The following is a 14277-nucleotide window of genomic DNA, read 5'->3' as shown; positions in this document are numbered from 1 at the left end:
GTAATGCACTTGGTGGGCCTGGAACTGAGAGGTGGACTGTTCCCGGACGTTGACTGGAGCAAGGTGGTGAGTTTGATGTGGCCTCAAAAGAAGGCCAGGAACGAATCCCTCGAGGATCAACCTAGGAATATCCAGCAAGCAAAACTTTGTGCACGTTGTGCTAAAGCTAGCCAGTTTCTTTGACTAGAAAAGGCGGATTCAGTGATTCCGGCTAAGCACACGTCCATGTTTATTTCTTTATTTAATGCGTTTAAAACCTGCATTCTTCTCAAATTGGCTTAAAGTAGGAAACATCCCATTCGACATATGGTTTGTTTATGTAATATGTAATGTGGCACTGACCCAGCAGCGCCTGGCCCCTGGCGATCTCACTCTGTGCTCCGCCTTGCAGTCTGAGCTGGAGTTGTCAGTAGCTGGCAATGAGAAGGGGGGCCTTTTCTTGCACCCCTGCCCTGTCACCTGCTCCGCCCTGCCCAGTGAGCGCATTCGCGTGGGGCCTTCTGTTTGACGCGACTCTTATTCCTCTTCCTCCCTAGGAGAAGCAGAGGCACAGCATGATGGCAGCTGAGCAGAGGGCTCCTTTTGTGGGACAGCAGATGAATCCGTTTCCAGGTAAGGCGTGAGAGACGACCTTGAACCCTTGGACTCTTGAGGGCTGTTCTTCACTTAGGGAGTTCAGGGAAACCCTAATAAGAAAGGCATCTTTCCGTTCCGCTCACAAATCTAGCAGGGCCTCCGTTACAGAGCTGCTTAAGATGGGCCCACTGGAATAGAGAGAATCCACGCCAGAGCCTCAACTCCAGTCTCTCACGTTCAGGTGCCAACAGTCACAGAGCTGTGGATTCTGCAACCTTTGGGCCTCAGTAAAACAAAGCTAAATTTGTAAAATGCGATTCCTGAAGTTGCAAACTGGCGCTGAAATGTGGGATTCTGAAAACAAGGTATTTGAAGCCCGGGTTTCAAATTTTGAAAAGATAAATTTGAAATTAGATGGAGAAATTTGATATGCCAATGGTGAATGAATTTTCCCATTATCAGTGGTGGAACATGAGTGACAACAACTCTAATTTAGGAGGGGGATACAGTCAGAGAACCTTGAAATCAAACAGAGAGTGTAAAATTTGATTCTTGAAATTATTTGGAACACTGTCCCACGGACGGCCTGTTGGGGGTAAGGCTTCTAGTCTAGTTCAGTCCCTGAGAAGGTGATTTTCTGTGTGCAGAGAATTTCCCCCTCGCCCTCGGGGAACACGGGTTCCTCCACCTCCCACAGCCTGACTTATACTGTGTGTTTTCTGCTGATCATATGATTTGGCTCAAAGGCACTTCAGTGGGTTTATATCTGGAGTACGCACAGGGATGGGAAGAGCCTTGTCTTTTTAGCAAAGGGAGGAACTAGCTTGGGCTGATGGCCACGGTGGAAAGCGGCATCGAGACAAGGTCCCTTTTATTTGTACACGATGTTGTGGTGCTTAAAGAATTGGCTTTGCGCGTGCCGGATCGGCCCGGCTCCGCGGGCCCCAAGCGTAACGTCTCCCTTCTCTCCACGCAGCGGTTTCCCAGCCCATGTCGACGGACTGCGGCCAGCCCATGCCGACGCCAGCCCCCAACCAGCAGCGCATGATGGCGTCAGCCCAGGGCATCCTGCAGAACGCCTTGGGCTCTGGGCTCGCGCCTGCCGCTGTGGGCCAGAGCAGCGGGGCCATGGTGATGGTTTCACACAACCCCAGCAAGCAGCCGGGAATGTTCCCCCCAAACTCTGACTTCAGCCTCCCGCTGCGCCCGAGCCAATCCTCTCTGGGCCTGAACTCCGGGTGCCAAACCGTTCACAGCCACCCCGCGGCTCGGCCAGGCATGCCACTGTCCGGCTTTGCTGCCGGGTCCTTAGTGAACCACGCTTCCGCCCAGCAGCACTTGAGGCAGCCGGCGATGCCAAGGATTCCTAACGTCTACGCCAACGCCTCTGCTCAGATGTGGACGCCAACAGGAGTCCCTCGGATGCCAAGTCAGAGCCAGATGGACGCCAGCATGCAGCAGTTCGCCAGTAACCCTCTCTTCTCAAAGCAGGGCCCGAGGCCCAGCATCCCTGGCCAGCCGTTTTCCCATCAGCCCGTGGTGCCACCCAATCAGATCGCTCCCGGGGTCCAGGCCAGGCCAATGCAAAAAGTGAGCCTTGGACAGCCCGGCCAGAGCATGGCCCCTCTGAATAACCAGAACCTGAGACACAATTTGACCAGAGGGCCTTTGCCGGCTGCAATGAATGTCATGAAATCGATGCCGCAAGGCATGTCTGGTTTTAACCAGCTCAGTCCCGCCCAAGCGGTCGGCCCGCCCAGTTACCCTGGCTCTGCCGGCCAGTTGTCAGGAACGTTCAACAGAATGAATGCCCCCTCCGAACTGCCACCGCAGTATGACTTTGGAGCCCAGCAGAACAGCCCCAGTTTGCCCGGGAACTGCAGCGAGGCTGACTTTATTGACTGCCTTATGAAGAATAGCGGTAGCGGCAGCACGGATGAAGACTGGCTAAATAACTTGACAATGATCGATGACATTTTGGGGCAGCATGTTCAAAGCTCTGGACACGTGTGATCCTGGAGGGAAGCGGATGGCTATGTAAATAATTTGTGCGGGACTTGAACCGAGAAACATTTACACACCTACCCGAATCCTCCCCTTCTTTCGGTGTTGAAAGAACGCGCCTGCCCCACTGACCCTCCACCTCCCTCCCGGGTTTTTCAAACGGCTGTGTATATATTTGAATACTTTGTAAATTATGTTTTCCTAAACATTATATATGGAAGTATTTATACTTCTTTGCTGGACTCTTTGTAAATAACGTATAGGCTACTCTGCTCTCTCTTTCTTTTTCTTTTATTATAGGAATTGAATTACAACTTGTTCTAAATATGCAAATATTATTGTTAGTTTCAGTAATACTGTGTATTACAGCATCAACTATTTTATGTTTTTGACATAACATATGAACTAAGGGTGTCATTGGCAAACGGAATAAACAGGAAGCAAGGTCTGTAATAGCCCCTACCTCCCCACGCCTGCGGCCTCTCCACCCCTCCAGCGCAGATTTTAATACGACGGATCAACTGAATTAAATATCCACTTTGATCCAGCCAACAGTAATGATCACCACCAGGCCCAGGCAAGTTGCTTTATAACGTAGCTCATTGTGGCTGGACTGAAGGTGCCAGCGGACCTTACACTGTCCTTTTGTTCTCGCTGTTGCTGCTTTGACTCAGGGCTGCCTCACACACTGTGTGTTCTCACTGAATGATGACAGCATCAGTACTACCCTATGGTTTATTTAACCCAATGCGTTGTTGAATTCTGGGCTGCCATCTTGTGTGAACCCAGCTGCACTAACAAATGGTTAACAAATGGTTTGTTAATCAGGAACAACCCAGAAAGAGAACCCATGGTTATTTGTTGGGTTATGAACACTGGGTTGTTTAAATCATAGATTGTCATACATATGAATCCAGAACCATGGGTTGTTTGTCCAGGTTACAGAAGCAGCAGGCGAGAAGGGTAAAAAAAAAACACCCTAAGCTGCTTTACATGCCAGTACTACAGCGCCACAAAGGCATTTGAAATACAGGGTGGGAAAGGAGGAAGGAAACAACCCAGGAATTGCAAAAATAAATCATGGTTTGTTCAATCGTCTGCCAGACAAACCCTGGATAGGGAAACAAACTATGGGTTAATCATGGGTTAGCATTATGTGTGAACCAGGTCGCTGTTTGTCAGTAGTGTCAGTTTATGCATTCAGCTACCAGTCATCCAGTAATGAGTAATCAAGCAATGATGTACATGCTTGTGTGAGCCAGCCCATGGAGTAATAAGATGGTCAGCCTAAGAAATGTGACAATATCAATCAAGTGCTAGCGTGTGAGGTTTTCTACCCCAGAAGAGCCTGCAATGATGGGTCTTACCTTTCAGTGATTAAAACCCTTTCCTGGTTTGCCCACCTCGACAATGTATATTTTTAGTGTACAGGTGATATGTTCCTGGTTCTAAACAATTTTCGCATTTTCTTCTTTGTTTTTAATATCTCTCTTTTTCTCTCCTCCCAGAGAAAATGTCTATAAAACGCAAATAGCTTAACTTTGGATGTTTTTTCTGTCATATGTATATTTAAGAGTCTGTTTATAAAAGAAATCCATTGTACTGTAAACTTCTTCAAAATGTTCATACTTTGTGTAATCATATTTTAATAGCCACGTCATCCTTCATTTGTAAGATAACGTCTACTTCAAGCACACCAAGATGTTTTTTCCTTCATACCATAATAAACTGCCAGGGAAAAATTGCACTCGCTGCATGTTCTCATTTATTTATTTTTTTGTAGAAGCAGCAGTTTTTAAAAATATAATACCTGCAACCTTGACTTGAATGAATGTAGGCAACTTGCATAGGCATCTCCTATTTTTGGACGAGAACAAGACCGCAAGGTCTTGCAAACCCTTATGGGGAAATCGAATCCCCCGTTGCTAAAAAAAGGTTTTAAAAACTACAGGATCCAAAGCCTGCAGGTCTGCCATGACACTTCTGTGCTTGCGCAGTTACCTTTCGGGAAGCCCTTGTGGTGCAGGAAACGGGGTGCCCCCCCCCCCAACTGTCTGGCTTGCAGGGTCCCCACGGGGGCTCCATACAATGCAGCAGCAATGCAGTCAAGGCTTGGGCTTCTGCTGCGATAGCATGGCACGGGCCTAAATCCGCCAGTTGAAGTGTGCGTGCGTGCGTGCGTGTGCTACAGCTCAGTGGCAGGGCAAGTCCTTTACATACAGAAGGCCTCCAGTTCAATCCCTGGCCCGTCCAGCCGGAAGAATCAGGTAGCGGGTGATGGAAACGATTCTTCTCTGCCTTAGACTCTGGGAAGTCACTGCCAATCGCAGCACACAATCGACTCTGACGCGCCGTCCTGGGAACACGCACCCGTGGAGAAGCGGCACTGCTTCATGGTTCCCTGTTCTCCCCTTGCCCAGGGTTTAGAGTAGTGAGTCCCCAGGTGAACGCTACGGAGGGTTTTCCCCTTCGTTGCAAGTCTGCACGTGCTCGGCTCAGTTTCAGCTGTGGCCTTGCGCCAGCTTGAGCGGCGGCAGACATTTGCAGGTGCGTCTGCTGATTGCCCTGCCCTGCCACGAAAAGTTTTCCCCGTCTGATTTCTGCACCATCAGCCCTGCTCATTTGCTACATGGACTTTTATTCTTCGATTGCTCTGAGTGTAAAGTGGTAGTGGGCAATAAAGTCCTGGGAAGATTGCTGTAAGTACTCTGATCCCCTGAACCCCAAGGAGAGGTCACTTTGGGATAATAAACGGTATTAAAATATAAATAAAAAGAAATAGTGTAATTTCCTCCCCCGCATCCATAAGAATTATCCCCCAAAGAGCTCCAGAGAAGAAAAGATGGCTGTAAGTACAGTAAAAACGGATAATTCTCAGAGGCGACTGCCCTGAGCTTTGCTAATTGACTGGAGAATCCTGTTTCACAACCCGAGAGGGATACACCAGGTTTCTGAAAAGACTCATTGGTCTCAGGGATTAATGAAGTTTAGAGCAGTGTATTCTGTGTTCTGCAGCAGAGCACTTTTTATTGAGCCTTCTTGGTTGTTTTCGGTTTAGTTGTGCAAGTTCCTTTTTCTTATAACAGAAAAATGCCTGATAAATACATAAAATTAATAATCTGTGGGCTCCTAGAATACTCCCATGTCATCTCTGAGACAAGATAGGAAAGAAGAGGAAGGCCCATTGCTTCGTGACAGAAGCATGCTCTTCAAGCAGAAGATCCCACATTCAATCCCCCTGCCATCTCCAGGTAGGACTGGGGGGAACCCTGGGCGGCGGCTGCTGCCAGTCAGTGTAGACAATACAGAGCTAGTTGGACCAGTGGTTTGACTTTGTATAAGGTAGCATCTACGGATGGCCTGAATTAATCCAATTTCAATCCATATCAGTTTCACATGTTAATTCATAAATCCATTGTGTCCCGTTTCCACATCAACATGCTAATTCTGGAATTACACACACACACACATTCACATTTCAGTTCTTTGTTAAATATGCATTTTTGTACATAGTTTGTCTTAAAATATGCAGTTTTGTTTGTATGTTTTGGAGGCAAGACCTGCGCCACAAATTCAAGGGAGCGTGGCCATCTAAATGTTCCGGTCTGTGGATCAGCCTGGGAAATATGAATCCGGTTCACTTGCGTAAAAATGAGGACTGAATGAAATCCGTTCGCGTCCCTCGCATCGTCTTGTGCCAATAGTCTCGCAGTGGCGATGAGTCAGGACACCACTTAGAGATATTTCTAAATGGGCAGAGCGGTGTATATATCAATTAAATAAATAAAAAATAAATTACAGGCAAATGCGACATCGCTAGGCGGGGAGAACCTCTTGACGACCATGCAGAGACTTCTGAGGCTCTTCGAGCATCTCACAAGGACAGCGCAACTGTTGGGATTGACCCCTACACACACACACACACACACACACACACACTTCAACTGGTGCTGGTGCTTGATGCGTGGCATTTATAAGGCGCTTGGAGCAACACTCTCCTGCCTCCTCCCTGACCCCAAGGTTAAGAGGTAGGTTGGGACTTGTCATACTTGCTGGGAAGGGTGGAGACCGTTTAATGGTGGAACCTGACCACCACCACCCCCGGCCACCTCGCTTCAGTGCGTGGCCCCAATTTCCAAGTATTGTGGGAGAGGGAGAAAAGAACCTTCCCATACTTCCAACCGTACCGAGGCAGAGGCCTCCTGCACCTTCCCAATGCTTCTGGTGAGCATCAGTAGATCTTCCATTACTATTATTTATTTATTTATTTATTTATTTATATAGCACCATCAGTGTACATAGTGCTGTACAGAGTAAAACAATAAAATAGCAAAACCCTGCCGCATTGGCTTACATTCTAATAAAATCATAATAAAACAATAAGAAGGGGAAGAGAATGCACCAAACAGGCACAGGGTAGAGTAAAACTAACAGTATAAAAGTAAGATCAAAATCAAGTTCTAAAAGCTTTAGAAAAAATAAAAGTTTTTAGCTGAGCTTTAAAGACTGTGATTAAACTTGGCAAGGGAACTTGAACTTCCCGTCTCACTGGCATTTCTACTTTAAGAACATCACTCTCTGGCATTTCTACTTTAAGAACATCAGAAGTGCCCTGATGCTGGATCAGGCCAAGGGTCCATCTAGTCCAGCACTCTGTTCACACAGGGGCCAAACCAGCTGTCGGCCAGGGACCAACAAAGCAGGACATGGTGCAACAGCACCCTCCCGCCCATGTTCCCCGGCAAGTGGCGCACACAGGCTTACTGCCTCGGATACTGGAGATCGCACACAACCATCAGGGCTAATAGCCATGGATAGCCTTCGCCTCCAGGAATGTATCCAACCCCCTTTTAAAGCCATCCAAATTGGTGGCCATCACTACATCTTGTGGTAGCGAGTTCCATAATTTAACCATTCATTGTGTGAAGAAGTCCTTCCTCTTATTTGTCCTGGATCTCCCACCAATCAGTTTTATGGGATGACCCCGGGTTCTAGTATTTTGAAAGAGAGAAAAATGTCTCCCTATCCACATTCTCCACTCCATGCATAATTTTTTACACCTCTATCATGTCTCCCCTTACCCTCCTTTTTTCCAAGCTAAACAATCCCATCTTTTGCAATCTTCCCTCATAGGGGAAATGCTCCAGCCCTTTAATCATTTTAGTTGCCCTTTTCTGCACATTTTCCAGCTCTATAATATCCTTTTTTTTAGGTGTGGTGACAAGAATTGTACACAGCATTATTGTCGCACCATTGATTTGTTTAAGGGCAGTGTGATACTAGCCGTACCTTGGTCTGCTCAGGCCTCAAAGCACCGGCTCATTTTACCGCAGGCTGATGCCATGTTCAACGATGCAGATTTGGAATAAGCCGGAAGCCTGGGCTGTAAAAGGACAAGGTGGGAAACGGGCTTTAAATAGGATGGAGCAAACCGCTGAGGAATTGAGGTCAGCGCAAGGAACAGGAACAGGGAAAGACAGAAGGAGGGAGGGAACGGCAGGGCTGGGGAACAGCGTAGATTTGTGGTTTGTTCATTTTTGCAAATGTCTATTATGCATGTGAAGCTATGTGCAAAACAAGATAAACAGAAGAGCTCAAAGAGACAGTAGGTTGGGTTATTACTTTAAATAACTACACTCCACCTTTCTTTTACAATAAAAGGCAGCATCAGTACAATTTTTTAAAAATCATAATCCTAACATGATTTCATGTAAAAATAAAAATTTGGCTCATCCTGCTTTATCCCATCCCTTTCAATGGCGAGTGTCTCCAGGTAGAGGATTGTGTAGTGAAATGTCATGTTTGAAGTGTTGCTACGTGAAGACACTCGGCTGGGACTGCCAGGACTGGGAAGTGCCAGAGTCTAGCTGTGTTGTGGCTGCCTGCATGTTAGTGAGTGAATGAGGGCCTTCTCTGTGGTGGCCCCCCAACTGTGGAACAATCTCCCTGACGAGGCCTGCCTGGCGCCGACATTGTCATCTTTTCGGCGCCAGGTCAAGACTTTTCTCTTCTCCCAGGCATTTAGCAATATGTAATGAGCCTGGGCCTGTTTTTTGGCTCATCGTTTGTAAAATTGTTATAGTGTATATGCATTTTGCATGTTTTTGTGGTTTGTAATTTTTGTATATTGTTTTTAAGTGTTTTTATCTTATGTGAACCACCCAGAGAGCTTCGGCTATGGGGCGGTATACAAATGCAATAAATAAATAAAATAAATAAAATGAATGTGGGTCTTTCAAAACGGAGAAGATTCCAGCCTTAAGGGCAGCCTCTTAAGACATTTCGGGCACAATCCCATGCATGCTTAGACAGGGGGAAAGGAAAGGAATAACCCTGCAACTCCCAGCATCCCCCAACCAGCCATTCCGGCTGGGAATTCTGGGAGTTTTAAGACTTTTTCCATGTATAGGATTGTGCTCTTAGATAGATAGATAGATACAGGCTGCAGCCCTACATGCCCATCCCTCAGAGTAAGCCTCATTGCAATCAATAGGACTTATGCCTGAGTAGAAATCTATAGGATTGTTGTCAATTACTCAATAATTCGAAAGGTCGACATGATGTTGGCAGTTTTAAGAGGCCTTGGGAGGCATGGGTGTGATTATGTGTCTCTGGGTGCGTTCAGACTCTTGATCAAATTCTGACCAAGGACAGCTGCCTATATATTTTTCCTAACACTCACATAAAGTGAGACACACACACACACACACACACACACACACACACACACACACGTCATGTGGGCGTTTCCCCTAGGGTGACCCTAGGAAAAGGAGGACGGGGCTCCTGTATCTTTAACAGTTGTATTGAAAAGGGAATTTCAGGGGGTGCCGTTTGTATATGTGGAGAACCTGCTGAAATTCCCTCTTCATCACAGCAGTTAAAGCTGCAGGTGCCCTGCTCTCATTTCAATCTGGTCAGTCTAGTATAGCTCCTGCAGCTTTAACTGTTGTGATAAAGAGGGAATTTCACCAAGTTCTCCACATATACAAATGACACCTGCTGAAATTCCCATTTCAATACAACTGTTAAAGATACAGGAGCCCTGTCCTCCTTTTCATAGGGTCACCCTAGTTTCCCCCTGTCTAAACATGCACAGGATCGCGCCCTTAGTGGCCTGGATGTTGTGGTTGTGGTTGTTTTCGTGGTGGTTGTGTCTGTGTCTGCCCTCCTTCTTTTCTTCTTCTTCTTCTTGATGCCTGTATTTTATTAACTTTATTCCGAAATGAAATAATAATAATAATAATAATAATAATAATAATAATAATAATAATAATAATAATAATAATAATAATAATAATTATCTCGCGACTACACAGGCAGCGGGGACTACATCTCCCAGCCACCCCCGCGGCAGGAGGGCGTGACGCAGAGGGCGTGCCGCCCTGAGGACGGGCGGACTACATCTTCCGGCGGGCACCGCTTCGCCCTTTCCCCCGCCCCCCATCTCCCCAGGGCGCTTTCTCCGCCGAAGAAAGTCTCTCCCGGGCCGCGGCCGGAGGGCGGCGGTTTCCTGTCAGCTGCCGTCACGTGACGTGGCCGAGGAGGGAGGGGCGGGGGGAGGAGGAGGCGGAGAAGGTGACGGCGACGGCGACGCCCGGTGAGTGGGGGGCCGGGGCCTGGTCTCCCCGGGAGGAGAGGGAGTGGGCTGATCCCCCTCAGGCTGCATGGCGCCGGATGGGGGGCGGCTTGAGGCGCCTCGACGTGGAGCCGGGCAGCCCGGCAGCCCCCTGCACGCAGAAAGCCAGCACCTCAGCAGGGTGGCGGGTCCCTACCCACCCCCGAGGTGCTAGCTGTCTACTTGCACGGGGGGGAACCACCTTTCGTGGCGGAAGGGAGCATTCGGGGGCCTTGCGGGGGGGTTAGTCTGGACCGTGGCAATAGGTAGCCCACCATCACACACACACACCGGATCATTAAGGGGTCTTTTGTAGGGTGGGATTGTGTGGAGGCCCAGCCATAAGGCCTCGTTATTTGTTTATTATGTTTATCTATTATATTCACATCCCACCTTTTTTTCCTTGTTAAGGGACCCAAGGCAGCGTATGCAGCCCTCCTCCTCCTCTCCATTTTATCCTCACAACAACAACAACCCTGTGAGGTGGGTTGGGCTGAGAGTCTGTGACTGGCCCAAAGTCTCCCACGTGAGCTTGCGGGGCCCAGTGGGGACTCGAACCCGGATCTCCCAGCCCAACACTCCCATCACCACACTCAGTGTCCTCCCCACTTACCCTCAGCTAGAAACACGCACACACCACCTGTCAGTTAAGAAGGCCCCATCTTCTCCTGATTATGTTGTTGTTGTTGTTACTATTATTAGCAAAACGCCCTAGGGTAGCCAACCTCCCCTTCTTGGCCAACCCATCTCAGCACTTTTGATGGGTTCCCACCTAAGATTTCCTCGCCTTACAGCTTCCATGCACAGGCCTGGCGATTCCGCCACAGGAATTCCACGTTGCCACGACATCTTCACGTGCATCCCGCTCCCTCGTCCGCACTTGCACGCAGCTTCCCCATGCACCCGTCGCATTCCTAGCAGACGAATATTGTCCATATATAGACTATGCCGAAAGGGTATCTTTTCACACCCGAATCAACATGTGCGATTTCTCTAGGGTGACCCTATGAAAAGGAGGACGGGGCTCCTGTATCTTTAACAGTGCACAGAAAAGGGAATTTCAGCAGGTGTCATTTGTATATATGGAGAACCTGGTGAAATTCCCTCTTCATCACACCAGTTAAAGCTGCAGGTGCCCTGCCCTCTTTTAAATCTGGTCACTCTAGTGTAGCTCCTGCACTTTAACTGTTGTGATAAAGAGGGGATTTCACCAGGTTCTCCATATATACAAATTACACCTGCTGAAATTCCCTTTTCTGTGCAACTGTTACAGTCCTTATTTTCATAGGATCACCCTAGATTTCTCTCTCCCTCTTCTCCCTTTCACAGCCTCATTCTAAGATTTTGATGTTCTTCCGACACAGAGCTGCTTAGCTTCACTTCTTCATATCCTTCCCCACAACTTCCACCCTGAGATGCTCATTCTGTGTCTAGATGCTTGCAGATTAACATGAACACAGTGCTGTTCATACTATGAGATAATACTATGAGATAATAGTTCCTTCTCAGCAGTTTTCTCTCTCTCTTGTCTTAGGAGGGTGCTCTCTCTCTCTCTCTCTCTCTCTCTCTCTCTCTCTCTCTCTCCCTCCACACACACACACTTCCAAATGTCACTGGGTATCATTTTATACCTCTCAGATACATAGGTACAGCAGGCAAGGCTATTTTGATTATGTTTTTACGGTGTTTATTTTTTATGTGCTGGTTAATGGCTTATTTATTATGCTTTTTATGGTTTTAATTTTTGTGAACTGCCCAGAGAGCTTCGGCTATTGGGCGGTATAAAAATGTAATAAATAAATAAATAATATTGATTTTGTTTTTTGTTTTTTTCTGTTATATTATGGATTTCTGTATTGTGTGTGTAAATTGCCTTGAGACTGCTTTTTGCAGTGGGAAGAATCATATACTTATTATTATTATTAGTATTATTATTATTATTTGTTGTTGTTGTTGTTGTTGTTTTAGGTCAGCATTGTCTATTCGGCTTGGCAGCTTCTCTCTAGAGACTTGGGCAGAGGACTTTTCTGTTACCTGGTACTGCAAATGCCTGGGATTGGAGTTGTGGCCTTATGCATGCACAACACGTACTTTAGTACTGAGCTGTAATCCCTAACTTCTTCTGTCCTCTTCCTCCTCCAACTGGGAAAGACCTTTGATCTGGCCCAGTTGTAGGTGGGCTCAGAGGAGGTCTTGTACACGGGCTTTGGACTTGGTGGCCTAGCGTCATGAATGTAAGCGCTACCCACAGGGCAATTTCCACGCTTTGTTTCGGCACAACGCTGTTCGTTTCAGAGTGCACATGATGCTGTGACACTCTGAGGGGAAGCAAGAGGAGGGTGATGTGATGCAGAGTGATTTTGCATTAGCACTCCTTTGTTCTTAATGTTGACTATTCAGGCATATCGCAACAACGTTAGGAACCTAGGAAGCTGCCTTATACCGAGTCAACCATTGTTTTATCTCGCCTAGTGTTGTTGACACTGGCTGGCAGAGGCCCTCCAGGGTTTCAGGCAAGATCCTTTCCTGGCTCTACCTGGAGATGCTGCAAATTGAATCTGTGACCTTCTGCATGCAAAGCAGGTGCTTCTATTATTGAACTGAGGCCCCTCTTATATGTGCATGTTTGCTTCTTCCGTTTTCTTGTTTGTCTGCCACGTAAGCTACATATTCTCCGCCCACCCCCAAACCAAAAAGGTTGCTTCGTATTTATTTATTTATTTATTTATTACATTTTTATACCGCCCAATAGCCGAAGCTCTCTGGGCGGTTCGTATCTTTCCTTCTCCCTACATGGGGTCTTACCAAATAAGAAATGTTAGATTCCACAGGAACAATCGAATTCTCTGTGACAAACCTGTGTCGCAACCTTGCCAATATTGGGTAGGATCCATACTTAGAATAGATCCATTGAAATCAGTTGAACTTTTAAACGTGTTTATTATTGATTTTCCCATGCATAATATTATAACACATAACATTAATTCCATATTCAGTATATCCAAAGTCACTAATTTGTTAGATCTGTAGTTCTAAGGCTTGACAGGCAGCTCCTATTATTATTATTATTATTATTGTTGTTGTTGTTGTTGTTGTTATTTATATAGCACCATCAGTGTACATGGTACTGTACAGAGTGAAACAATAAAATAAACAAAATAGCAAAACCCTGCCGCATAGGCTTACATTCTAATTCACTAAAACTCGTTAAAGCGATAGCATAATTAGACAGATGATAACTCAGTTTTTCTTCCTTGATGGAACTGTGACTCTTGAGTCCCAGACTCAAGTTCCTGGGCCTTTCTGAAAGAAAATTATTTATTACATTTATATTCCGTCCAATAGCCAAAGCTCTCTGGGCGGTTCACAAAAATTAAAACCATGAAATGCGTAATAAAACAACCAACAGTCTAAAAACACAAATACAAAATACAATATAAACAGCACAACCAGTATAAAACCACACAGCAGAAATTGATATAGATTAAATTATGGAATTAAAAGAGCAAAGTTTAAATTTAAGTTAAATTAGGTGTTAAAATACTGAGAAAATAAAAAGGTATTCAGCTGGCAACAAAAGGAATATTTTATTTATTTATTTATTTAAAACATTTATATCCCGCCCTATATCAATAAGATTTCAGGGTGGCGTACAGATAAAAGCATACAGTATAAAACAGTAAATATACACAGTTAAAAACAAATTAAACTATAAGCCAATACAGTTTGGGCACCAGGCAAACCTCTCTGGGGAGCTCATTCCATAGCCGGGGTGCCACAGCAGAGAAAGCCCTCCTCCTAGTAGCCACAAGACGGGTGAGTCTGTTACACGGGATTTTGCATTTTATTCATGTTGGAGAGTTTCCACATGCACTAAAAAGCAACATGAGAACCATCTCTGAATTCCTGTTCAGAAAGAATGTGCAAATACACAATTGTAAGAGAGAAGGTTGTAGTATCAGCTTCTTTCAGACTATTTTTAGCTCCAGAAAGCTGCATTTCTTAGTCAATGTAACTTGATATAGTAAAATGTTTTGGCAGGAAAAATAATATTTTAAACAACTAGGATGGAATGCAAT

At 46.1% G+C, this 14277-nt stretch overlaps 2 protein-coding genes across 3 annotated transcripts in view; both read left to right on the top strand.

Annotated features, from left to right (window-relative positions):
- The window catches only part of MAMLD1 (mastermind like domain containing 1), a 100128-nt gene extending 95818 nt beyond the window's left edge, over positions 1 to 4310 (top strand). Inside the window, exons 4-5 of the mRNA XM_063141683.1 lie at positions 537 to 612; positions 1553 to 4310. Coding sequence (XP_062997753.1) covers positions 537 to 612; positions 1553 to 2589 — 1113 coding nt within the window. The 3' untranslated portion in view covers positions 2590 to 4310. The remainder of the gene's footprint in view (positions 1 to 536; positions 613 to 1552) is intronic.
- A 5792-nt stretch (positions 4311 to 10102) lies between these two features.
- MTM1 (myotubularin 1) overlaps positions 10103 to 14277 on the top strand; it is a 37035-nt gene continuing 32860 nt past the window's right edge. For both annotated transcript variants that reach the window (XM_063141907.1, XM_063141906.1), the window contains exon 1: positions 10103 to 10180. The gene's annotated coding sequence lies outside the window, so the exon portion shown is untranslated. The remainder of the gene's footprint in view (positions 10181 to 14277) is intronic.

Source organism: Elgaria multicarinata, chromosome 15 (assembly GCF_023053635.1).
Source record: "Elgaria multicarinata webbii isolate HBS135686 ecotype San Diego chromosome 15, rElgMul1.1.pri, whole genome shotgun sequence".
NCBI lineage: Eukaryota > Metazoa > Chordata > Lepidosauria > Squamata > Anguidae > Elgaria > Elgaria multicarinata.
Note: the sequence above shows the minus strand (reverse complement) of the source record. Positions and strands in the feature narration are given on the sequence as shown.